Source organism: Pleurodeles waltl, chromosome 8 (assembly GCF_031143425.1).
Source record: "Pleurodeles waltl isolate 20211129_DDA chromosome 8, aPleWal1.hap1.20221129, whole genome shotgun sequence".
Taxonomy (NCBI): domain Eukaryota; kingdom Metazoa; phylum Chordata; class Amphibia; order Caudata; family Salamandridae; genus Pleurodeles; species Pleurodeles waltl.
The window spans coordinates 360,936,491-360,964,244 of NC_090447.1; the positions used below are offsets into that span (position 1 = coordinate 360,936,491).

Consider the following 27,754-nt stretch of genomic DNA (forward strand, 5'->3'; position numbering starts at 1 on the left):
AGAAATAACTGTGGATGAGTCTTTGGTCCTGTTCAATGGCCATTTGGTTTTTAGGTAGTATGTTAGACCTGGCATCTTTGGTGTGATGTCCCTAAATGTTTGCCCTCTGACCTCCTGTTTTCTGACTTCATGGGTTTTAGGATTCTGGGCACTTTATCACTGCTGACCAGTGCTAAAGTGCAGGTACTCTGTACACTAAACATGGCAACATTAACCTCCCCACAACTGGCATATTAAATGTACTTCTAAGTCCCTAGTAAAATGCACTATATGTGCCCAGGGCCTGTAAATGAAATGCTACAATTGTGCCTGCAGCACTGGTTGTGCAACCCACTACGAACATCAGTTTTTTTGCCCATCACATTGAGTTCATCAGCTAAGCACCAGAATGAAGCTGAGACGTTTTTGAGGCTTAAAAAGAAGCAGATACAGACTGAATTCCATAGATACATCTTACTTGAGTATTTAAAGGCTAGAACCATACCATGGGGACTTCAGATTAGGAACATCCCAGTGACTTTTGTCAAAGATCCTGAACACAGAAAAGGATTTAGAGGCATATTTATGAAAAGTCGCGCTCCACCTAGTGCAGGGCCACTTTTCCTGTGCCCCTTAGCGCCCCCCTAACACCACCATGTATGCGCGGTATTCAATATACAGAGCACAATAGTAGTAATTAGGGAACTTGCATCAGAATATTTTACGCTAGATTGGCATTTTGCAGAATCACCCAGACTCATTGTAACCATTGGGAGCCTCTTTTTAACGCCTTCTCAGAGCAAGCATTAAAAGTGATGAAATAAATGATGAATATAAATCTCTTACGTTTCTTTGTGCCATTTTTCGTTCCCTCCCCCACAACTGAGGATCGCCCTCTTTGCATACATTATGCCTCGTGCAGGCATAATGTAGAGCGAAGGATTACAAAGTGGGGGAATGCATTCTTTGCGTCACTTTGTAAATATGGCTCTGCATTTTTGGCCATCTAACACCACATTAGCGTAAAAAAAAATACGCTAATGTGTTGTTATTATGGCGGTAGGCCATTTTAAATCTGGGCCTTAGTTTTAATAAAACTAAATGCAGTAGAGATCTCATGGTGTTTTCGATTGAGACAGTTCAGCGACCATTTAAGTCACAGTTGGCAGAAATTGAGGCACTTGAACAAGCAATTAAAGACGATCAAACCATTTCTGAACCCAAATCTATTTTGGAAAAGATTGAGAAGGTACTTTGTGAATGAAAGGATTTCACCATAAATCAAAAATCAGTGAAATTCAAGAGGGACAAGAACTCTTTCAACTTGGATTTAGTTTATCCATACATAAAAGAGGAGTTTTACCGCAGGGCTAAGTCCAGAAGAGCTCTTCCAGAATACCAAGGCAGATCCAAACAGAAATGTATCACCTTTTCTGGAACTTCATCATCTGACTCTACTGGAGACTCGGACTCCGGTGAAAGGCCCTTGAATCAGAATTCAAACATAAGGAAACAACAAATGTTTTAGAAAGGGGCCAACAGCGAGGGAGAGGCAGATGCAGAATTTCCAACCCACCATGGGAAATGTGGATACACCGACAAATGTACAAAAATCAGTGAAATTGCCTATCATTAACCTGTAAAAAAGGACTTTAACAACAGTGGAACAGAGTGCCCTGGAGAAAGGCTGGTCATTTGTACCAGCAAAAAATACTGATTTTGCCAAACTAAAAATGGAAGTGGTAGAGATCCTGCGTAAAATCTGCCTGAAAGCATTCTTTCTGGATCATGAATTTCCAATAAATATGGAAGTGTCTGGACTGCAAAATAAATCCAAATGTTGTCCTTCACCTAACTCAGTTCCCAAGGAGGTTCTAGCATTTGAGCAGGCTGTTGTACAGTAAGAGGGAATTCATTAATTAAAACCTTACTCAAAATAAACAAAAAATGCTAAACCATCTCAAGAGGGATGAAATGATTGTCATAAAGCAAGCAGATAAGGGTGGAGCTATTGCTGTTTGGTCATGTGAGGACTACATCAAAAAAGGGTTCAAGCAAATTCTTAATCAGGATCACTATTGGAAGATTACCATGGATCCCACAAAGAAGATTCAAGGCACCATTTAGGGAATTGTAGAAAGAGATTTTGAAAATGCTTAGATTGGGCCAAAGGACCCTTTTTTTAAAAAGCAAATCCATGGATTCCTGTGATTTAAGATCCATAAGGATGAAACATCCCCTCTGTGGCGCCCTATAGTTTCGTTTCTGGCTGTGAATCTCTGGACCAGTTCTTGAATTGGTTGAATGACAGATCTCCTAATATCAAGTTCACTGTGATCAAAAATCTATTACCTTCTGGGACATTGAAATCATGGCCAAAGATGGTAGACCATTGACAACCCTCCATCAAAAACCAACTGACAGAAATAAGGCACTGCATTACTCAACTTTTTATCAAAGAAATTTGAGAGACAATTTACCGTATGGACAATTTCTTCAGATTAAGAATGATTATTTCTTACATGCTGGGGCCCTGGTTGACAAACTTAAGGAAAGAGGGTACTATAAAAGATTGTTAAGGAATGTCATGAGGAGAGCTTGGTTTACACCAAGGGAAAGTCTGTTGGATCAAAAAAGACATCCTGACTAAAGAACCTCTTAGAAGGCATGTCCACTTTTTGCCCCCAGTCAAACCATTTGAATTTTTTTTTTACAATGTTGGCATCCATTATTTGCATTAAACAAGTACATTAGCATTGGGCAACAGATTGTACCATTATATATTGCTCCAACTTCGAAGAAAATGTATCTGCAAGACCTTCTGAGTCTGCCACCTCTGAAGGGACATCATAAGTGTGGCACTTGCATTGTTTGCAATCAAACCCTGGAAGGTTCGGAATTTCACACAATAATGTAAAATGTTACAATGGGTCTTTTTTTAATTGTATATCTAAACATGTAATCTATAGGATTATATGCCCATGTAATAAATTGCACTTTGGTAAAACCAATCAAGAGGTGAGACAAAGGATAATTCAACACAAGTCAAGGATTCATCACAAAGTTGTCATAAAGTCATTAGTAAATCCTTTCTTGGAACCAAAGCACATGAGGATGAATTACACTGGGCAGTGTTGTCTATGATTGAACTCACCAAAAGAGTTGGCAACCTGGAACAAAGTTTGAATCAAAGGAAGCTTATCTAATTATGAAATTCAAAACTATGACTGATGGGCTGAATGAAAGGTCTGAGTTACAACATTTAAAAGAGAATGCCCCCCGAATTAAGTCTTTTGGTATAGGATTTCTTTACCTGTTGAATTTCACAGCCTTTGGTGTTTGCCTGGAATTTGTGTTCTGACATGAAGAAATAAGCATAAAGGTTGAAGTCGGAAGGTTGTTATGTGAATTGGTTGCCATTGACCGGACTGTTTAGAGGCTTTTTCCAAGAGCAAAAAAAAAAGAACATGTTGTCTGTTTGTAATGATTGTGTATTGATTAAAGGTAGATAGTGGAAGAACGGACCATGAGTGCCAGAATGCACTAGCTGTGTTGTTGGGTTAGCTGTGAGCTGTGTAAATTTAAAAGGCTAGACCTTTAAAGTGTGACACAATATGGTGGATCAATTGTAAATGGCGTAGTTTTGATGTTGAAGATGAGTACTGGTAAGATTGGCAGGTGCGTGAGCTGATGTGCTGGGAGGCTGAATGCTGTAAGGACCAGGCGAGTGTATTGGTTGTGGGTTTGATTATGTGTCTAAATGCGGTGTTAACATATGGTGCTTGTGCACGTTGGGGCAATTTTTCTTGAAATAGACCCACGTTAATTGGTCTGTCCTGCTTCTGGTCACTATGAGGGGATGAAAATCTTTTTTGGTAAAGTGCTTTTTAGCGTGACTTGTTTCCAATCAGAGGGAAGCCTTGTGTAATTCATTTTGCACAGATGTTGGAACTAATGTGTGCTGTGAAAGACTCCCCTGAATGTGACACCGGAGCTCTGCAAGTATTAGTTGTGTACATACAGGACTAACGTGTGGTGTGATAGTTTGCTTATTGCTTTGTTTTGTCTATTGCATTTGACTGTATAACAGTTCAGGATTGAAATCTTTGTTTCTGTTTCTTTTTGTGTAGCTGAGAAAGATTGTTTGGAATATTTATTAGACGGACTTAACAGGTGTTGTTCTAGCAACACGATTACAAGTCCCTATTTTAATAAGGTACTCTTTGTAATTTGATGATTAAGTATATTTATGTGGATTCAGATTAAATTCCTAAGGTTGTTTTTTACTCTTCTTTTTTGCTCTAGGTAACGAGTGATGTTCTAACGCTCAATGGAATTTGGGATTACTTAAGTGGAATGTCTGAAGTAAGTGCACTGCTCGCCTGATGGAAAGTGGTTTAATTTAAGAGATTGGTGTGAGTATATTATATGTAACTTTGTAACTTTTTTTCTTTTTAGTTGTCTAATTTGGGTTGAATACTCACTTGGACCTCAGGTGCTGTCATCTTGATTCAGTTCATGGTCTTGAGGAGAACCCTGAGCTAAAGGGTTCGAAACACATCTGTAGTTCTCAATTAAGGGATCTGGCTGGGAATTCAGCAGGATGGAAGGGAACCCCCTAGGTTTTTTAAAAGTCATTAAGGTCCCTTTTCTTATAATGGCCCCGTAAATGTGAAATTACATATGCGGTCCATTCCCTTTGTTTCTAGGAGAGTATTTTTGGTCTAAATTTGTTGGTTCATTTCTTTTTCCCGCTTCATCTGAATGATTGAACTGGTTTAAATGGAGGTATGTGAAGGTTGTGATTTGTTGTCTTGTCAACAGTCCATTTGATATGTCATTGTTTAATGTTGTTTCTATATATTAGTGGTGGACAAGTGATTGACACCTTAGTTGTCAAGTTATTCATATTATCTGTGTCTGAAATCTTGAGAATCTTGTTGCTACTCTGAAGCAGATGACATGTCTTTTTTAAAACAATTATCTGATTGAGAACAATAAAATAAATTTGAAGTTATCAAAAATAAAGAAGTTTGGTTGCAATAAAATTTTGTGTTGCATCCTGTAATTAAAAATAGTTTCTATAAGGTTGGTGAAGGTATTCTTTTTCTTATCACTTTTCACAAGTTGGCATTTTCTTACTTTAACCATTGTGTGCCTCCGCCTGTCTCTGAATACATGTCTGGGGTTGTTGACAGCTGGGCTTTGTGCATTCCCTCAAGGCAGTCACACAAAAAGGGAACTTGGGTGTGGCATTTGCATCCTGATGGCTTGTCACCAGGGTGATGGCTCTTCCTAGACTAGATGGTTGTGAGGGGCTGAAACCTACACCTGAATAGGGCTGTGCCTCTCTTCACACAAAGGACTACATAACCCCTTATAGGTTGCCTGAGGCCAGTGAAGGGAAGGGCAGGAACCATGTGATATTCAAAGGCCTCTTTGATATCTCTCCCACTTCAAAGGCACGTTTGGGTATAAGTACTGGACCCCAAACTCCAGCAAACCAGATCTCTACTGGAACCAAGGACACTCTACAAGGAAGAAGGACTGCTGAGCTGCCAAGAGGGACCGCCACTCTGCAGTTGCATTGCTGTGCTGGCTTACTGCTTTCTGTGATGTATGAGGGACTGCCACTTTGCTACTTGCTTTGATTTGTTGGCCTGTTGCCTTCTGCTTCTTGCCTGCAGTGAGGACTGAACTTGCTCTCTACATCACTGAACCCAAGAATCTCCAAGGACTTGCTTGCTTGCCCCCTGTTGCCCCCTGTTCTTCTGCAGTCTCAGGGACATCAAAAACTGTTTGCCTGGTTAAGCCTGAATTCAGATTGTGCATCTGGCTTACCCTGACTAGGATTGTGGATCCTACTCGGACAAGGTGCATACCTCTGCCAACTAGAGGCCCAACTTCTAACACAGTACTTTCCTAGCAAGAGCGGATGTTATAAAATGTAGATACATATGCTGTCTGAGAGTAGTACTGGATATGCCTACAATTTCAGGGTGTACACTGGTAAAGATTCTTATAGTGACACCCCGGTTGTTGATCCACTTTTGGAGTCAGTGAGAAATTTGTGATAGAACTTGGCAGAGGACCTTTTAACAAAAGTCACACTTTATACGTAGATAACTCCGCACTGGTGTGCAGTTGTTCAAGAAATTGTTCAAAGTGAACACTGTTGCATATGGCACAATCCACTGTAACTACAAAGAGCTTTTATGAACAAACAAAAAAATAGAGGGGACAGTGCAGTGCCTTGCCTAGTGATGAAACTCTAGCTGTGAAATGCTCAGATAGCAGAGATGTCCACATGCTAACAACCTTTCAAAATGAAAGTACTTCATCTGCGACTGTTTAGCATCAGGTTGCTGAAGTGTGTGAACTTGTGTGGATTTTAAACTACAATAGGCACCTGGGAGGTGTAGATTGGATCAAAGGTTGGAGCCTTACAGTGCTGGTTTTAAGTCATACATTTGGTATAAGAATTTCGCTGTTCATTTGTTTCATTTGGCAACTGTTAGAAATTGGGTTTACAATTGGCAGAACTATGAACCTGGTCCAATCAGGAACCACAATCCTAGTCAATCAGGCTTAATGTAAGAGGCAACGTATTGAGAGGCAGATTTATGGAAAGTGGCACTGCACTGAAGGCAGCGCCACTTTCTCTGCGCTCCTTAGCACCCCCTACCACCACCATGTGTGCACCGTATTTAAAAACGGCGTACCATGGCGCAGGGTAAGAGGCAATATTGTCCTTTTTCATGATGCTATTGATGTACTCTGCTAGAGTAGCGCCAAAATACTGGTGCTACTCTTGCAGAGTACATAGGGCTCCATGCTAAAGAATGGAAGTCCCCTTTGAATGACTGCTCTTGAGCAGGCGTTAAAAGTGCCATAATAAATGGTGCAGGGAAATCTCATGGATTTCCTTACACCATTTTTCCGGCTTCCCTAATGGGGGAACACCCCCTTTGCATACATTAATCCTTGAGCAGGCATTATGTAGTGCAAACGGCTACAGAGTGGAGCAATGCATGCATTGAGCCAACCTGTAAATAAGGCACTGGGATTTCAGCCTCTTCGGGCAACATTAACGTCAAAAACAATGACGTTAATGTGGAGTAAGGTGGCGCTAGGGCATTATAAATATGCCCCTCAGTATTTGTGCAACACTTCAAACAGTAAAACTGTGAAACCACCGCACAAAAGATACCACACTTGGTTAGAAATATAGAGTTTAATGTCATTGAAACAACAAGACCAAAACTCCAAAAAATCAATTAAGTAGATCTGGGGATATGAATTTTTATAGTATAAACTTAGTTGTAGTGGTTAGAAGTATAAAGAGCCAAAAGGGTCTATGTAGTCACACTAGACCATCATGCCTATCACAATTGAGCACTGTTTAGATACAGGGACCAGCCTTGGACCTCTGAAACAGTACCTTGGTTTGGAGTTGCGTCGACATTGAGAACAAGATGCAAGGAGCAAAGGAGGCAATACATTGGCATCAATCCTGAAGATGTACAAAGTCTGAGATGTGATGGAAATGGAGGATATGCACCTTGCAGTTGGCAATGCAGTGTTCCTGATCCTCGCAACAGTGGCGATGTGGCGACATTGACGGCGATGTGGTGTCCTCGATCCTCATAGCAGCAGCGATGCAACAGCGTGGGTAGAGATGCGCTGGTTCCAGACAGCTCAGCTTTGTCAGTGCATGGAGTTTCGAGTAGAGCAGCAGTTTATACCCACTTTCAAGGGCCCAGGACTGGATTGGCACAGGTTGGCAGGGCAAGACTCTCGGAGGCAGAGTCCAGGTGCTGTAGGTGATGAGTTGGAAGTCTGTTGTGTCCCTGGGACTTCAGAAGAACAGGAAACAAGCCAGCAATCCCTTGGAGTCACTCTGGTTCTGGGTTCAAGTGTTGAGGGCCCTATCCTTCTCAACAAGGCAAGGAGTGCAGCAGGTCAGCACAGCAAGAAAGCTTCCATAGCAGCAGTCCAACACAGTAGCAGTCCTTGTAGCATCACAGCAGTCCTTCTTCCTGGCAGAGTATCCACAGGTCCAGAGGGGTAATGATGTGGTGGGGTCAGAGGTCCAGGACTTAAACCCAGTTGTGCCTTTGAAGTGAGAGAGACTTGAAAGGAAGGCCTTTGAAGTGCACAGGGTCCCTGCCCTTGCTGCCCTGGCTCCAGGCTCACCACAGGTGGGTATGCAGCCCTTTGTGTGGGGACAGGACACTGCCTATTTAGGTGTGTTAGTCCTTCCCTCCCATTCTTCCCAGGAAGGCCCATCAGGATGTTGATGGCCCATCAGTCACACCTATGCCCCCTTTGTGTGTGGCTGTCTAGAGAGAAGGCATAAGTCCAGCTGCCACTTCACCCCAGATGTGTATTGGAGACAGGCTGCAGGCACACAGGGACAATCAGCATGAAAATATCAAATTTCAAAAAATGGCATTTTCAAAATTGCAACAATAAATCCGACCTTACCATTAAAAATAACTTACCATTACAATTCTATAGGAACTAAGCAAAACAAGTCTACCCCTTCCCAATCAGGAGTTACAGCTTATTAAATGTTACAAGGAATCCCCAATGTTACCCTATGGGAGGGGTAGGCTTCACAGTAGTGAAAAACACATCTGAGAGATTTTCACCTCTAGGACATATAAAACTAAAAAGTATATATGTACTTCTTTTTATTTACATAGCACCCTGCCCTATGGGCTACCTTAGAGGTAACTTATGTGTTACAAAAGGGAAGTTTAAAGCTTGGCAAGGTGTTTTAAATGCCAGCTTGACAGGGCAGTGTGACACTGCATTCAGGCTGCAATGGCTGGCCTGGGATATGTTTTATAAGTGCTACTTAAGTGGGTGGCACAAGCAGTGTTAGAGGTCAATTAGTAGCATTTTAATTTACCACCCCTGGACACATGTTGTGCACTTTTCTAGGGACTTATAAGTACATTAAATATGCCAATTAGGTTTATACCAATCAAGCCATGCTTTAAGGAGAGAGCACATGCACTTAGCACCGGTCAGCAGTGGTAAAATGCTCAGAATCCTAAGGCCAACAAAATGAAATCAGCAAAAATGTGAGGTAAATGGGCAAAACGTTTGGGGGAATACTACGCTAAGGCTGTCAGGTCTAACACATGTCCCTCTCAGCTGGAAATAGGGAGAACTATTCAAACTCCTGGGACTTCTTCTCACTTAGCTGGAAAAACCTAGAGAGACCATCAACATTAATGTGGTATTACCCAGGTAGGTGTTCTATTGCTAAGTCCATTCCCTTTAGGGAGATGGACCACCCAACATTTTTGGATTCTCACCCCTCATTTGCATTAGTCTCTTGAGGGGCCTGTGATCTGTCTGAATATGAAAGTGAGCTCCAAACAGGTATGGTCTCAACTTCTTCAGCACCTAGACCAAAGCGCAGGCTTCCCTCTCAATAGCACTCCACCTCAGTTCCCTGGGGATTACCCTCCTAGAGATGAAGGTTACAGGCTGGTCTAGGCCCTCATCATTAAGCCATGACAGTATTGCCCCTATGTCATCCTCTGAGGTGTCAGTTTGAACAATGAATTCCCTGGAAACGTCAGAGGCCTTGAGCACAGGGGCTCAGGGAGTCAACGTTTAGGGAGTCAAATGTTTTGTTGCATGCCTCAGTCCAAATCACACTTCTGGGCTGCTTCTTGGAAGTTAGCTCAGTCAAGGGGACAACATTAGTGACATATCCCTTGACAAACCTCCTATAGTCTTTTAAGAGGCCCGGGGAGGGCCTCACCTCAGTTTGAGTCTTAGGGGACTTCCAGGCTATGGTAGTCTCTATTTTGGCCTGGAAGAACCGTAGCTTACCCCTGCCCACCAGGTGTCCCAAGTACACCACAGATCCCTGCCCTATCTGGCAGATAATTAACTTGATAGCCAGACCTGCATTTCGCAGAGCCTGAAGTACTTCCTGCAAATGGAACAGGCGGTCCTTCCAGCTGTTACTGAAGATAGCTGTAACATCCAAGTAAGCAGCACTGAAGGCCTCCATACCAGCCAAGACCTGGTTCACCAACCACTGGAAGGTTTACAGGGGCATTCTTGAGTCCAAAGGTCATCACTTTAAATTGGTAGTGGCCCTCTGTAGTGGAGAAGGCTGACCTCTCATTGGCTCTTTCAGCTAGGGCAATCTGTCTGTATCCTGAAGTAAGGCCAAAAGGACTCAGGACATGGGCAGCTCCTAACCTGTCAATCTGCTCATCAGCCTGGGGAATGGGATGAGCAACAGTCTTAGTGACTGAATTAAGCCCCCTGTAATCTCCAACTAGCCTAAATTCTGGTGTAGTGGTGGGGCAGCTTCTGATACCAGCACCACAGGGCTGGACCAGGGGCTACTGGAAGGTTCAATTACCCTCAGCTCCAATATGTTGGATACCTCATCCTTGATGCTGGCCTTCATTTTATCTGATAGTCTGTATATTTTGTTTTTGATAGAGGGACTGTCTCCTGTGTCAATACCATGGGTACATAGATGTGTGAACCAGCAGTAAGGGAAAACAGAGAGGAGCACTGTCCTAGCAATTGGTGACAGTCCCTCAGCTATTCTGAAGTCAGGGCCAGGAGAGGTTTACACTTTCCACTGACCCATCCTTTTCTTTGGAGGCTAGAAGGCCAGGGAGAGGTTCACTCACCTCTTCCTCCCCCATCTGTCACCAGCAACATGATAGCCTCAGACCTCTCATAGTGGCGTTTGAGGTAGTTGATATGGAGGACCCTTAGGGGGTGTTTGGGGGTCTTGAGGTCTGCCAAGTAGGTGGCCTGCTCTTCCTCTCAGTCATCTCCTAGGGTCCTGCCCATTGATTTTGGAGGGCCCTAGGCTCCATGGCTTCTAGTCCACACTTTTTGTTTAGGCTGGAATTCCACATAGTAGCCATCTGGTTGTACTACTGCTTCATTCCATCCTGAGATGTCTTCAGCTTTTCAGAAACTTGCTTCCAAAACTTGGCCATCTGGCTCTGGAAGTCTAGCATGCAGCTAACCATATGCTGGGAGGTTTCCTGTGAGTTTGCTCCCACTCCTCCCTAACCAGACAGAGAGATCCCCTTACAGGGTGCCCATACAGTAATTCAAAAGGGCTGAAACCAACCCCCTTCTCTGGCACTTCTCTGTAAGCAAAAAGCAGGCATAGTAACAGGATATCCCACTTATGTCTCATGGGCTCTGGTAGGCCCTTGATCATGCCCTTAAGGGTCTTGATGGATCCCACTGGTTTGTGGATGATAGAGTGTGGAAAACATATAAGTAACTGCACACTCCTTCCACACTGACTGCATATAGGCAGATTTAAAGTTGGTGCCCCTGTCAGGCACCGCTTCCGAGGAGAAACCCACTCTGGTAAAGAATTCCCATTAGGGCCTTAGCCACTGCAGGTCCAGTTGTGGTCCTTAGAGTAAATGTGGTGATTCCCGGAGGCCTCACTACGTTCATTGGTTTCGATTGGTTGACTCTTGCCCTTCAGGGTTGGGAACTCTCTGTGTGCTTGATAGAATTCCTCTCTGGTGGGTCCTCCTTCTTCTTGCCATCTGGCAAGTTCAGGCAGTTCACCAAGGGAGACAGTGCCCTCCTCAATGGGTTCCAGGGCAACGTACTCTGGTACCCTATTCACCTCAGCTGGAAGACATTTAGGGGCTGGTTTCCCATGTCCCATGTCTGTTGCCCTTCCCTCTCTTGGCAGTTGTCTGGGCCATTTTTTCAGGCTCTAGACTGTTTGAACTCCCTTCCAGGGTAGCTACAGACCTGGTGGTTGGACAAATCCACTCAGGCAACCTCAACAGTTCCAGGTGGGATCTCAGCTCTAGTTCCTTCCAGGTGTTGTGCTCCAGGTCATTTCCTAACAAACAGTCCACAGGCATGATAGGGCTCACAGTAACTTTCACATGACCTGAGACCTCCCACCCCCGCAAATGGAACAAGGGCCACTGGATAGTGACCCTCCCGGTTGTCAACTACTACCACCTGGTGGAATGCATATTGGGTAAAATCCTGCGTTCCTCAGTGCCTCAAAACATTGCCCATTGATGGTGATCCACTGCCTATACGTTATAGTAATAGAAGGCACATGGGCTTTAGGTACCATCTCCTCATTACCCAAGGACACTAGGATGACCTCAGTGACTTCCCCCTCACTGACTGGGACAAACCCCTCCCCAACCACTCCACTCACCATCACTGGTATCTTTCCCCCACTGGGAAGCTGTGTGCTCTTAGGGCACTTAGCATCACCCTTATAATGCCTGTACTCATAGCACTCATCGCACTTTGTAGTCTTGTTCTGACTGTAATCAGGGAAGCTCTTTTTCTAGTGGTCAGATTAGGAATGGGACCCTTTCCCTTGGGAGATGTTTCGGAAGCCTGAAGAGGACTCCTTCTTTTTATCTTCTCCCTCCTTCTTCTGGTGGGAACCAAGGGCTTGCTGGCTTGCCTCTTGCTCTTCTAAAGTCTCAAGGACACAAATGACTTCTAACTCATCACATACACTACCTGGACTCTGCCATTTGAGAGGCTTGCTCTGCCAAGTGGTGCCAATTCAGTCCTAGGCCCTTGGAAGTGAGTATGAAGTGCTGCTTCAGTCCAAACTCCACATATCAACCTCATTGCGCTCATTGGAAATGGGCAATCCCAACTGAAGCTGACGCATCGCTGCTGCTGTGAGGATCGAGGACACCACATTAGTGTCCACCCTGGTGCATCGCCACTGCTGCGAGGACAAGGAAAGTGCACTGCCGACTGTGTGGAGCATCACCTCCATTTTCAGCTCATCTCTAATTTTGTGCAGCTCAGAGCTGACGCATAGCCAAATCTTCAGGACTGACAACACATCGCCTCCTTTGCTCTTCGCATCTTGTTCTCGACGTTGACGCAACTCCAAACAAAAGTACTGCTTCAGAGGACCAAGGCAGGTCCCTGTATCTGACCTGTGCTCCATTGCAGTCAGCCTGACTTTTTAGGTTTTGACCCAGTCTACCATGATTAGATAGCCTCGGTTGGTGCCTTAATGCTTCTAAGCACTACAACTAAGGCTATTCTTTAAAAATATGTATCTCCAGATCCACTTTTTGGATTTTTGTCGCTTTGGTCTTGTTTTGTTCATTAAATTAAGATCTATGCTTCTAGCCCGGTGTGGTATTTTTTTGTGTGGTGTTTGCACTGTTTTACCTTTTGAAGTGTTGCACGAAAACTTAATACATTGTCTCTTAAGTTAAGCCTGGCTGCTCTATGCCAAGCTAGTGTGGTGACTGTCCCTGACTAAGATTGTGGTTCCTGCTTGCACAGGGTGCATACTTCTGCCAACAGAAACGTAGTTTCTAGCAAGGGTGATCATTGGTGAGGTTAAGACTTGTGTTTGCGCAGTGTTGTACAGTGACTTGGTGTACCCTATCATTTCATACCTCAGACCAATTTGAGTCAATTCTCCATGATTGGCATTTTTGATTTTTCCAAATGTATCCTCTCTCACCCTGACTGTTTGATCAGTGATAAAGTTTGAGCTGGTCAACCTGGAGAGCTACACAGTCGCCCAGCTCAAGGATTTTTGGCAGTCTACTTGCAATGTCCACTGATAAGGGACTGTTTGCATTTCAAAAGATTTGGTACTCAGTTATGTGATGGGATACTTTGAGAAGTGGTTTCCCGCCTCTGAGGGTGCAGAAGGTTCCTGAGGAGTACTGTTGGGGGTAGCTTGTGGAGGTATATGCCCATGTTAGGGAGGGTCACACTAGAGGTCCAGACTCCACCAGAACTAGCCCTATCTATACAATTAAGGAACCATTTCAATTGGGAAAGATGGGAGAATGGTAGCTAGTAGGAAATGAGTTGCTCCCTGCAAAGTCCAGAACTTTCTATCACAGAAATGTGAGGCAAATGTGTTTTAGTCAAAGTATGAGGTTTGCAAGGACTTCTGTGTAGGAAAATTTGGTGGAAGCCACACAAGTCACCCACCTCTGAATTCTCTTAGGTGTCTAGTTTTCAAACATATACAGGTTTGCTAGGTCTCCATATGTGCCAGGGGAGCTAGGGCACAAAATGCACAGCTAGGCACATTACAAAAATGGGGTCGGTTTTCAGTGAAAAAATGTGATGAGGTAATGTTGCACTTTGGGGCCTTTTGTGTCGCAGGTACTAGCTCTACCCACACAAGTGGGGTACTTTTTTTTATCAGGAAACATGGGGAATGGTAGGCAGAGGGAAAATAGATGCTATCTGCAGATTCCAGAACTTTCCATCACAGAAATGTGAGGAAATTGTATGTTGTAGTCAAATCTGAGGTTTGCAAGGGCTTCTGGGTAAGAACCCCTGGTGGGAAACTCACAAGTCATGTCATCCTGGACACTCAAAGGTGGCTCATTTAAAAAAAATGTAAAATCCACCGCTAGGTACATTGCAAAAAAAAGAGTCAGTTTTCTGTGGAAAAATGTGGTCTGTCCATGTTGTGTTTTGGGGCCTTTCCTGTTGCGGGCACTAGCCCTATCTATACAAGTGAGGAACCACTTTTATCAGGAGAATTCGGGGAATGGTAGCTTGTAGGAAATGAACTGCTCCATGCAGATTCCAGAACTTTCTCTCACAGAAATATAAGGACTATGGGGGTCATTTTGACCTCAGCGGTCTTTTTTAAAGACCGCCGAGGGACCGCCGTGCGGAAGACCGCCATTGGTGGCGGTTTGCCGCTCAGCCTATTATGACCGTTGGCAGCTCTCCCTCCTTTTACGGACAGAGAGCCGCCACCAGCCATACTGGCGGGAGGCGGGGAAGTGGAGGTTGCTCCACCTCCAACGCCACGCCAACAGAACACCGCCCAGCGAATCACGTCCTGTGATTCGCCGTGGCGGTGTTCTGTTGGCGTTGTGGTGTTGGCAGAGCTGCCCCCATGGCTCCCGTCCCCTCCTGGAGGATCGTCGGGCCAGGTAAGTCGATCGTCTGTGAGGGGAGGGGGGTTTTGTGTGTTGTGTGGGTGCATGGGGGTGTGCGTGTGTGTATGTAGAGGGGGCATGTGAGTGCGTGTATGCCTGCGGGGGTGTTGTGTGTATGGGAATGAGTGCGTGTATGTCTGTGGGTATGTCTGTATGGATGTGTGCGTGTATGTTTGAATGTGGGTGTGCGTGTATGACTGTGTGTGTGGATTTAGGCATGTATATCAGCATGTGTGCGTGTAAGTATGTAGGTGGTGTGGGTATGGGTGAAGTGATGTTGGAAGTCGGGGTGGGGAGGGGGGCCCTGCCACCTTTGGGGGGTGGCAGGGGTGGTGGGGGGGGTAGGGGAGGGAGTCGGGTAGGGGTGAGGGGTGGGGGAGACCCCTATCAGTGCCAGTGAAGGAATTCCCTGGCACTGATAGTGCTTACCGCCATGGATTTCATGGCGGTTCAAACCGCTGGAAATCCACGGCGGTAAGCCGGGTCCAAATACCACCGGCGGAATAGTGACGACCGCCGGGCTGGAGACCCTGGCGGGCGGAACGGAGAACCGGCGGATGACCATGGCGTTAACCGCCATGGTCATGATTCCACAAAGTAAGACCACCAGCCTGTTGGCGGTCTTACCGCCGGTTCTCCACTTTCCGCCAGGGTTGTAATGACCCCCTATGTGTTTTTTAGTCACATTTGAGGTTTGCAAGGGCTTGTGGGTAGGAAACCAGTCAGAAGCCACAAAATTCACCCCAGCCTGGATTCTTCTAGGTGACTAGTTTTAAAAAATGTACAGGTTTTCTAGGTTTCCCTAGGTGGCGACTGAGCTAGGTGCCAAAATGAACAGCTAGGCAGATTGCAAAAAAAGAGTCCGTTTTCAGTGGAAAAATGGGATGTGTGCATGTTGCGGTTTGGTTTCTTTCCAGTCGTGGGTACTACCTCTAGCCATACAAGGTAAGAAAGTAGTGTCTTCCTGCAAATTCCAGCACTTTTCATCACAGAAATGTGAGGAAATATGTAATTTTAGCCAATGTTTGTGGTTTGTAAGGGCTTCTGGGTAGGAAAAGTTGGTGGGAGCCTCACAAATCACCCCACCCTGGATTCTCCTAGGTGTCTAGTTTTCACAAATTTACAGGTTTGCTACGTTTCCATATGTGCCAGCTGATCTAGGGCCCAGCATCTAGGCACACTGCAAAACAAGGGTCAGTTTTCAGTGGAAAAATGTGATATATCCATGTTGCGTTTTGGACCCCCTCTTATTGCGGACACTAGACCTACCCACACAAGTGCCTGTTTTATCAGGATACTTGAGGAAATACAGAATAGTAGAACAAGTGTTATTACCAACTGTACTTTTCTGCTTTTGTACCTTCCAAATGTAAGCCAGTGTGTAAGAAAGAAGGCATTTTGAGAAATGTTCTACAACTCACATGCTAGTATGAGTACCCACAAACTCAGAGATGTGCAAACAACCACTGTTTCTAAGCTCCATATCTAGTGCCCATTTTGGATATATGTACGATTTCTTGATATCTATATTTTACTCTTTATGTTTTACTATTTGATTTGCTCTATACCCAACACACAATGAAAAACCATAGCAATGCCCAGCTCAGTTATTAGCTCTGGGTATCTCGAGTTCTTGGAAAACCCACAACACATATATCCCCACAACCAGAAGGGTCTGGCAGATGGTAATGGTATATTGCTTTTGTGAATCGGCCATCACAATGAGAAGTTACAAATCAACTTTTCAATCAACTGTTACAAGTGGGTGTTTTTTACTGCTAATTTTCAATATTTCTATGTCAATTCCTAGGGCCTGATGCAGGTTACTCGATATCGCAGCTATTGAATTCTAAATCACATAGGACATAATGGGATTTAGATTTTGACAAACGGGATAGCCATCACCGTTGTGACAGAGTAACCCATCCACCAATATCTAAATGAGGCCCTTAGTTTCTTTGGGAAAACCTTGAAGGATCTACACAAATGACGCGTTGCTAAATTCAGAATGTTGGCTAGTTTTCAGAAATATATAAGTTTCCGATATCCACCAGGGGTTTCACACCCATTTCTACCACAAACTGGAAGGAGGTTGAGAGCACAAACCATAGGAAAAATGGGCTTTCTCCCATTAAAATGTCAAAACTTTGTTAAAAATTTAGATTTTCTGAACCAAGTCTGCCTGTTCCTGAAAGCCGGGAAGATGGTGATTTTAGCACCACAAACCTTTTGTTGATGCTATTTGAAGGAAAAATAAAAACAGACGATTTCTCCGGTAGCACCCGTTTCTCAATAAAAAAAAATAGTTATAATTTGGCTAATTTCGCAGTGCCTTCTAGGGGAATCCATAAACCCTAAGTACCTTTAAAATCCCCAGAATGGTGGGAAAAAGAATGCAAATTTGGCATGGATGGCTTATATGGAGAGAAATAGTTATGGAGGCCTAGGCACCAACTATCCCAAATAGCCAAAAAAAGGCTTAGCACTGGGAAGGAAAAGGGATAGCAGCCGAAGGGTTAAGCCCTTAGTGCCTCTGAGAGAACATGCGCCTTTTTTCTAAAGGTGCGAGATAAGGACTGCGACAAGAAATTGCAAAACTCAGTGTAATAAAGATTACCAGTTAATAATTCCAGTTAGTAATCCGGTTCTGGCGAGGTGGGGGCGGGGCACTTGTTAACTGAGCTTTCTTATCAGCAAGAGGAGCTCGTGATTGAAGATGGTCTCGATGTGCTTTGCACGAGGATGGCGTTAATGTGTCACTTCATTCAGAAGAGACCAGAAAGCAGGGAGCTGCGTCCTCATCCCAAATCTCTGTAGGAAAATTACTTCGGAAAAAATGTATTGCATATGCTCATGAAACATCAATAGTTCCGTTTTCAGACGAACACGAGTAACCTGACAGAAAAACGCTTCCTGCTCATGAAACATCAGTAGTTCCGTTTTCAGACGAACACGAGTACCCTGACAGAAAGACGCTTCTTGGTCACAGTACTCTCTGCAGACATTTCTGTTGCTTGGAAGCCAAAAACTGAGGTGCAGGAAGCGCGTTAGGATTAGCGCGGTGGGAGGCCTGAGCTGTGATCCCCGCAGTGCCCGAGGCTCGTTTCTTTTTCATCAGGATAAGGAGAGCCTGATGCAAAGCCGCTGTGAGTGCTCGAGCATGAGAAAGAGCGCGAGAAGCCGCCAGCACATCCCTTGATAGGGGGTAAACGATGTGTCAAATAGACATGAACGAGCATAAAATGATAACTAAATGTAATGGGTGCGATCATGATGGATTTTTTTAAATGCCATTGTACAAGAACAGGAAGCTCCTTTTCCCATGCTGCGCATAACGGCACATGTATAATAGCTGCACAACGTGATGTAAGTAAGGCAAACAGGCCCCCATGATCTGTAAAATAAAAGCAGGCCCCTGAAGCATGTCTGCCCTGGTGCCACTGCACCTGCTGCAGTATTAATACCTACGGCTTTGTTGTATCATCAGAGGAACGTCTGCTCAGTTGTATCTTGTTGCTGCTAACCCTAAAACAAATGATCTACGATTCCATTACGAGCAACATATTCCAAACTTTAAGGTAAGATGGCGTGCAAACGTGCCCCTAAATTCTTTCCACAGCAGGGTCCATTTTAAATTTACTCCTTCGAAGGGAATGGGTAAATCAAGAGGTTTCTTGACAAGGAAACACATTTTACTGGTGGAAGAAGAAAATGCAATTGCACCAATACTTATGCACATTCACAAGAATAATTGCATATTATAGACACATATACATGTAAAACTGCCTCCACATAGACTTACCTAGGAAACCATAAACATTTTAAAAGAGTACTTGTGAAAACCTGTGACTGTCACTTTTGTGAATTAATGAAATTAATAAATCTGCAACCACACGAGGTGGTAAACTGTGGCTGCAGATAGATAAATATTTTTGTGAAACGGATCAAAATTCGTATGGCTATCATAACATTTGTACTAAAAGTATAACACCAATTTGTACAGCTCATGTTTTAAATCATGTACACAATATACAACAAGTACATTTTGTGGAATAAGCTATACATATCCAGTGCCTAATTTGAGCGGATGGTTGCAGGAGTGGCCCACCAGTGCTCAGTGTTTGGGACTGGCACTTATTTTTCCTCCTCAGACGTTGACACACAGCAAGACAGGGAAAAACTCACATGGACAAAGAAGGAGGAAGAGAAAAATGGGAAACCGTGACAAAAGGAAAAAAACAGGAGCCCTGCAAGAGTGAGGTAAAAGGGCAGGGAGTTTATGGGGGTGGATCAAAGAGACATGAGGTGGAATAAAGACTACAGAGCCTTGGTACTCATCACGCTGATTCATCAGTTCCGGCCGCAGGCTTTTTGAGCAAAACTGTAGGCCCGGCACTTTAAAAAAAAAAAAAAATTAATTAAGCAGTGTCAATTTGCTTAATCATTAATTTAACTTTTCGTAGATTTAGTAGAAAGACGTTAGCAAAAAGAAGAAATCCTAGTGTGAATGACTGTTATAGATGTATTAATAGTAGTACAAAACGAATAACAGTGTCAGTGGAAGTATCAGTAGCATCAGTTATGGTTATAGCACTGGAACTAGTACTAGTGCACCAATTGTAATAGCAATACTAGTTTTAAGTCCAAGCTGTACTTGAAGCAGCAGTAGTACTACTAGTAGTAGGGCCCGTAGATATGATAACAGTAGCACTAATAACTGTAGAACCTGCAGTAGTAGTACTTATTTCAGTCATACTAGTACTAGGAGCAGTGTTTGATGCCCCCAAATGTAGTACCAGTATAACAGCAGAAGCAGTGCTGGCACAAGCAGTGGCAGTACGTGCTTGTTGTACTACTAACAGCAGTAGCATGACCATCACATTTGCTTGTAGAAGTAGTTGCAATATGCATGGCAATACTACTGTTATAGTTTGGGATAGTACTACTAACAACACCAATAGATATAATGTTAGTAATGAAAATAAGTAGCATGAAAAGCCTCATTAGTAGTAACTGCTGGTGAAAGACTACTTTAAGGGATAATGCATATCCTTCTCATCTTTATGTTGACTAAAAAGCCATGTATTTCACCACAAATCATTCGAAAAAAATGGGACTCCATAACATTGACTCAGTGCATTAACCATACTGATGTTATCAGGGTCTTTAGATGAAAAGGCAGTGGGTGAAACTGACTCAATGGAATACGCATATTGATTCCATGAAAGTAGTTTGAACTGACTTTGTAAAATGCCTTAGGCAATCATCAATCAAGGTGGGGGGAGGGTGCTGCTACTGCTCGAGTCTTTGGTGAGGGAGAGGATCAGCTGTGTGTCGTCAGTGTATGAGATGATGTTGAGGTTGTGGGATCGGGCGATGTTAGCGAGCGGGGCCATGTAGACGTTGAAGAGGATCAGGCTGAGGGATGAACCCTGGGGTACGCCCCACATGATTTCGGTGGCCTCCGAGCAGAATGGGGGGAGGCGGACTCTTTGGGTTCTGCCGGTGAGAAAGGAGGTGACCCAGTCCAGGGCTCTGTCGCAGACTCCAGCATTGCTGAGGCGTGAGCATAGGGTCTGGTGGCAGACGGTGTTAAACGCAGCCGAGGTCTAGGAGGATGAGGGCCGCGGTTTCGCCGCCGTCCAGTATGGTTCTGATGTCATCGGTGGCGGCGATGAGGGTGGGTTCGGTGCTGTGGCTGATGCGGAATCCGGATTGGGAAGGGTCCAGGGTGCGGTTCTCCTCTAGGAAGCTGGTTAGTTGTCTGTTGCCAGCCTTCTCAATGACTTTTGCCGGGAAGGGGAGCAGGGAGATAGGCCGGAAGTTCATGAGGTCCTTTGGGTCCGCCTTTGTTTTTTTGAGGAGGGCGGTGATCTCGGCATGTTTCCAGCTCTCCGGGAAGGTGGCAGACTCAAAGGAGCTGTTGATGATCTTTTGTAGTTGGGGTGCAATGACGGAGCTTGCTTTGTTGAGGATGTGGTGAGGGCAGGGATCAGATGGAAAGCCGGAGTGGATGGTGTTCATGATTTTGTTGGTGTCGTTGTCACTGACGGGGGTCTAGGAGAGGGAGAGGTTGGTCGGAGGTGAATCTGTGGTGTTGGTGGTTGCCGGGGCGGTCTGGGTGCTGAAGCTGTTGTGGATATCTACAATCTTGAGGTGGAAGTAGGAGGCTAGGGAGTCACAGAGGTCTTGGAATGGGGGGATGTTGTTGACATTGGAGCTGGGGTTGGACAGTTCCTTCATGATGTTGAAGAGCTCCTTGTGGCTGTGTGCATTGTTCTGGATTTGGTCTTTGAAGGCGGTTCTTTTGGTGGGTTAGATGAGTTCGTGGTGTCTGCGGATGATGTTTTTGAAGGCTGTGTGGTTGTCCAGAGTCTGATCTTGGCGCCACTTTCTTTCGAGTCTTCGGAGGCTTTGCTTAGATTCGTGGAGGTTGGCGGTAAACCAGAAGGCCTTTCTGTCAGTGTGTCTATTGGAGGGATTCTTGATTGGGGCGAGAGTATTGGCACAGGTGTTGACCCACTGCCTGAAGTTGCGGGCAGCTGCATCAGTGGCGGTGGTGTTGATGGATGGGTTCTGGGAGAGGGTCGCGATAAGTTGGTCTTCGGTGACCTTGTTCCAACTGTGGTGGGGGATCCGTTGTGGGTGGTGGGGTGTTATGGGTTTCTCCAGGGAGAAGTGGACGCAGCAGTGGTCTGTCCAGTGGAGTTTGGTGGTGTGGCTGAAAGAGACATGACTGCTGGTGGAGAAAATAGGGTTGAGTGTGTGTCCTGCGGAGTCGGTTGGTGTCGTGACGAGCTGTTTTAGGCTGAGCTTGCAGAGGTTATCGAGCAGGGTGGCGGTGTTGTTGTCATTGATGTTCTCGAGGTGGAACTTTAAGTCTCCAAGGAGTATGTAGTCAGTGGATAGGAGAGCGTGCATGCTGATGATGTCGGTAATGGAGTCGCTGAACTGCTGTCGTGGGCCGGGGGGCCTGTAGACAAGGGTACCTCGAAGGGTGGTGTTTGGGTCAGTGAGGATTTGGAAGTGCAGGAGTTCGGTGGTGCTGAGGGCGTCTTCGGTATTGGTTGTGATCCTGAGGATGTTTATGTGGATGATGGCAATGCCTCCTCCTGGTTTGTTGGAGCGGTCCCTGCAGGTGATCTTGTAGCCGTCCAGGATGGCTATGGCGATGTCAGGCGCTGAGGAGGGATTCATCCAGGTCTCGGTCAGGAAGGTGACGTCTGGGGAGGCTGAGTCAAGTAGATTCCATAGCCCTACTTTGTGCTTGTGGACGGAGCAGGTGTTAATTCCATTAATGTAAACCTGAATAGTTTGCAAAAAATACTTATTGGAAGATGCAGTTTAAAAAATATTTATCATAATGCTAGAAAGGATCTGTAGGGGGACGCTAAGGTGCGCAAGGAAAGTGGTGCTGCACTGTATGCAGCACCACTTTCCTTAAATCAGCCCCATGGCATTTAGGCCCTGATTTAATTTTTTACTCTAATGTGGCGCAAGGATGCCAAAATTGTCGCGCCAGATTACAAAGTTTTGCAATGTATGCATTGTTCTACTTTGTAACCCCTTGCGCCACATTATGACGGCACCAGGCATAATATATGCAAGGGGCAAAAAAATGGCGCAAGTAAATCTAAAAGATTTCTTTGCACCATTGTTTGCGGCATTTTTAATGCCTGCACAGAGCAAGCGTTAAAAGGAGACACACCATTATTTATAATGGGCCTCAATGTGCTTTGCAGGATTAGCAACAACATTTTTAACGCTAATGCTGCAAAGCACCAAACTAGCGTCAAAAATGTTGATGCTAGTTCCCTAACTATTGCCTTGGTGCGCCGTATGTTAAATATGGCGCACAAATGGTGGTGTTGGGGGGGCACTAAGTGGTGCAAGGAAAGTGGCGCTGCATTCAATGCAGCACCACTTTTCTTAGATCAGGCCCTTACTGTGTAAGGAGGGAACTGCAAGCCTATTTGCAAACTGCGGCCTGCTTGTATGAACTCTATGAAGTTTGGATGACCCTTGATATGTGTTTTGTATTGCTTTTTTGTAGTAAACGTACAACATAACATGCATTTTTAGTTGTTTTCGTTTAAAACTTTTTAATTGGGCTACTAAGAAAGAGCCTATAAATGACTTGTCACAGTCAAACAGTGTACTGACACTGATAAGTGACACACTCAGGCTGTTACAGCTGATGGTGTAGGAAAAGCATTTCTTTTCACACACACCACCAATGTAACATATTTCATATTAACAAGTTTGTCAAACTAAACGTGGGCATTTTATTTGCCTTCTTCTGGCACAACCAGTTTCAAAGCTAACTTAAAGTTATCAATTGCACATTACACAGACTTAAGTCTTTTATTTTTATTTCTCCAAAAAAAGCAAGTGGCATCCATGATTCTAAATCTAACAAGCAAAGGCAAAGCGTACAGGTTTGGCTTGCTTTTTTCGGTGATTTGACAAAGCCATAGAGTAAACATGCATTTGCAATGCATGGGTCTCTCATTTGCTCGAGTTAGAGCTATTAGCATTGTAAACTCCTAACCAGACTTTTCTTGCCACATAAATTGAAAATGAAAAGTAATACAATTTCACATAAGCAAGCCAATTCAAAGCACCATGGCATCAGCGTGATGCAGCACACAAAAGGAAAAAGAAGTTCGCTCGCAGTCCAACGTATCGGCAAAAGTGCAATAAGCCATGTAACAGGGGAGATGTCCAAGGCGGTAACTAAACCGCCCCAAGGAGGGACACACGTAAAGCATTTAACAAAGAAAATAAAGGATTTTTTAAGGACAAGCCCATGAAACACTGATACTGATGGGCGTGGTTCAAAGCCCAGATACATACCAACACATCGAAAAAAAGCAGCGTTTGCACGCTGCTATGCTCGACCTAAAAAAGAGTATCTTAGCTGCGTCCTAGCAGCAGGAGAGCTACTGGTCATGTCGAATCTTATTGGTGGCATGACGCCAGCATCAGAGAAGCCTCTTTGTGCACTGAATGTCTACGGTGGCCTAGCAACGGCAGCAGGAAAGCTACTAGGTGCACTGAATGTATTTGCTAGGGACAACAAAGGGTCTGCCCCCTTATGGACACTAAACTCTACATCTAAGGGAACAATCTATTAGCAGCCACACCATGTTGCAGAAGCCCATTGCTCTGGATGGAAAGGAGAGCCCTGAAGCATCGAAATCAGAGGAGACAGTGGGGGCTGTTGGGAGGAGACGGGCAGGAGGAGGTGGGGAGAAGCATGAGGGGAGTAAGACAGGAATGTTTAATCAAGCAAATAGCTGCAAGTACTAATTTCTGCCCTATCACCAAATCCATAATGGGAACACAATGGGTTAATGTAAACATCTGTGAAATGCAGTGGGCTTGATAGACAGCCTGTTCACGCAATGGCAAGCTAAGAAAAAATCAGGACAGTCAGTGGCTGATGTGGCTGGCCGTAAGCCCATGCTCTTTACATATCTCTTTTTGTTTGTTATTTTTTTTAAAGAAGTGATGGCGTAAATTTTTGCAGGGAAACATTATAAAGCTGTCTGCAGTTAGACCTAAAAAAGACTATATAGAGGTATGAATTACAAATTGTAAAGCCATTTCATGGACTGAAAGCTGTCTAAGCTTCGAGATGAGCATGTGACATGAAGAGACCAATTGCACTGTGGATATTACTAAATTCTGTTAGGACAATCAAGTAGACTCGTACCTGACGAAACTGCTATGGACGGTGTTGTGGAAGTTTTCCTTCGATGTGCCTTTGATGACAAAGCTTCAGGTAAACTTTCGTCACTTGAAGGGACAACAGAACCATTTTCAATTCCATTTTCCTGTACCGAGAGAAAACCACATACATAAAAATTAATTACAATGATAACTAACACAGCATTACATTCCACAGAGTAGCCATCTCTAAGAACCAGTGGTGTAACGAAACTTGAGGGGGGCCCCTTCAAAGAACAGGGAGCCCCCCCATCTGGCCTCACACAGCAGCTCTCACGCCAGGGTGGTGTGTTGATGGGGCCCCCTGGAGCTCTCCCCCCCGCAACGCGGGAAATGCGAGAGCCTTTGTTACACCACTGCTAAGAACTGTAAATAATTACACATAATGTAATAGCACCCAATGCATCAACCTCCAAAGGAGATAAGGCTGAATTGGCTTTGCAGAGATTCTGACTTCTGGCATGTTGTGCACAGATGCCATCAAAGTGTATTTAACTCACTGAGCCATCTTGCTAGCTACTCGAGATGGAATGCATCTCTCAGTCAAATATTTCAGAGACAGATCATAAAATAGTAATGGCTTATTTTTCTGATAGTAATCTATTGGAAGCAGCTCAGCAATGTAAAAAGTAACTGAAAACAATGCTATTATTTTGTAAAATCGAGTTGATTTATTAGAAAACCTCAAAAGCCAAAAAGCCAACATATGTGGTGCATGTCCTTAGAACAATTTGCGTAATTTGTCACCTAGCTACTCTAAAGTTATAGATGGAATTTTACCTCGATCATAGTTATTGAGTCAATTTGATTGAGGAAGGAGTATGGCTAGAGTGTAAATGAACTGCAAATTGTTGGTGACTACCCACACACGTGCACGTTTGTTACTCATTCAGTATATTTGGGTATCAACTATTTTAGACTTCTTGAAATAGTTTTTTTGGGAGTGTTTCTAGAACACAGAGTTTGTTCGGCCTAAACAGCTAGAGTTTTCCTCTATGATAGATAAGATCCCATAGCCATGTTTTGGACATACCCCTACTCAACGTACATCAACATACATCCATAACTATCCCAGAGCATGCAAACCACAATTTCTAAATCCTTATCCAGTCTACAAGAGAGCCCACCTCAATAGTTTTGCATGGTCAGGCCAACATAGATTAAACCCGAATTAATAGCACAACCCAGATGAGATGGTAGACCATACATGCCAAGAACTTAAGCCAGAAGACAATCCCACTCAGAGCCATCATAGCTGAGGTCCTGCCTAACCAGCAGACACACATTTCGCCGAATACTCAGCCCCGAGCTGCACCCTCAGCACAGGCTTTGTTTATCTGTTACTATTTTATTCAGCTATACAAGGCTCTGAAAATAAAGGCATGCTAAACTGAGAAGGTCTTCTTTTACAAACTCGCTGCAGTTTTTTTTCAAAACTACAAGAAAAAAACCCAGACGGGGTTTGAAGGAAGCAATCTGGAGGACATTAGCAAAGATGATATGTCAAACTTTTTCTTTGGGGAAGTGTCTGGTAATTGTAGTGTGCATTTGTGTGTGATAGTCCCTTCCTCTCTAGAAAAAAAATATCTGTTCATAAAGCAATATCTTGGACCACAACAGTATGGAAGTTTGGAGTAGGGTAATGTTGCAAAACAGACTATGCATTATCATAGTTAAAATCTAATCTCAAATACGAGTGTTATAAAAAATGAGTCAGAAAATGATGTTTGCGTGGTAAATTGTGAACTTAAAAGACATAAAAAGTAACATGTTGACTAGTTGGTTGGTAGGAACATTTGACAAAGGGCTAGTCATTTACTTTTCTACTTTATCGAACATGTCTGCGCACCTTGCGAACAAACAAATATGTATCGTGACAACATTGTAACCCAAATGAAGGCACAACAGCCTTTAGTGAATAGTATTATCTTTTTGGCATGTCAACAGAACTGCCTAATGAAAAAGTCATAAAACAAAAAAAATAAATGTGGTGTCAGCAAGATAAATGCATCAAATAACACACTTTCTCTCAATTGATTACAATACGCCATTGAGTATCTGCAGTGCAACAAAATGTAATAACAGAATGCCACGGCCTTGATGGACAGCCATCAAAGCAATAGCAAACGACGAAAAATACATGAAAGCCAATCACCCGCTTATCTTACTTTTTTGAAGAACTGATGCCTTTGGTTATAAAGAGCACTGTCTGTAGCAAGACATAAAAACACTTTCAGCAGGATTCTTCACTCGAAAAAAAACTTTCACCTCCACCTGTGTTTGAAAGCCTCAACAACATTTTGGGCAATAACAAGATGTACCATTCTTTACATTATAGAAGGAAGAGCTCTAAATAAAAACTCTTAGCGATTTCGAAGGCAGATTTAGCTAATATTACAGTAGAAACAAACAAGTACATTACATGGCTTTAAGAGAGGAAATGAGTTAGTGGCTTTTTGCCATTTCAGATGGTTTGGTTTTAAACCTCGACTTCCACACACTGCTACATGGAGTGACAGAAAGTAAATTACTTTCTTCATGTGCCTCAGTCATCAGATCCGTCACAAATAGTCGATATGGCAGTTTAAGCCACAGGGCACTTTCATTGCATTGCTTTTTTAGCAGCAGCACTGTTCACCAGTTTACAGTGAATAGAAATAATGGTTTGATTGCTGCAACTTTGTATAATTCTATATGGTGATCAGAAGAAGAAACTAACGCCCCACCACTGCTAATGAGGGATACAAATATGAATATTAAAAAGGGCAAACTACATTTTGTGCAATGGTGTATTTACCTGCACTAGATTTATTAACTTGAAAATAGTTTTAAAATATATTGTTGTTGACCATGTGTGTTGATTACAAGTGCTAGCGTTTTTCTAGATCTGGCATACTCTAAGAGTACTAAAACTGATATTGGGCTCACCAACACAATTTCTCACTGATCGATTTTATCAATCAGTTCTTAAAGGGTATAGCGTTTCAGCCCTGTACAAAGATAACAGAGTAACTGCGCTTTAATTTTAATTCTAATAGAGGAAGGGGACTTGACCATAGAGGTTGCATTGCACTTTGTTTTTGACC

At 43.9% G+C, this 27,754-nt stretch overlaps 1 protein-coding gene across 1 annotated transcript in view; it reads right to left on the minus strand.

Moving 5' to 3' along the window:
* SYTL5 (synaptotagmin like 5) overlaps window positions 1–27,754 on the minus strand; it is a 640,980-nt gene that overhangs the window by 200,986 nt on the left and 412,240 nt on the right. Inside the window, exon 9 of the mRNA XM_069204241.1 lies at window positions 24,655–24,775. Coding sequence (XP_069060342.1) covers window positions 24,655–24,775 — 121 coding nt within the window. The remainder of the gene's footprint in view (window positions 1–24,654; window positions 24,776–27,754) is intronic.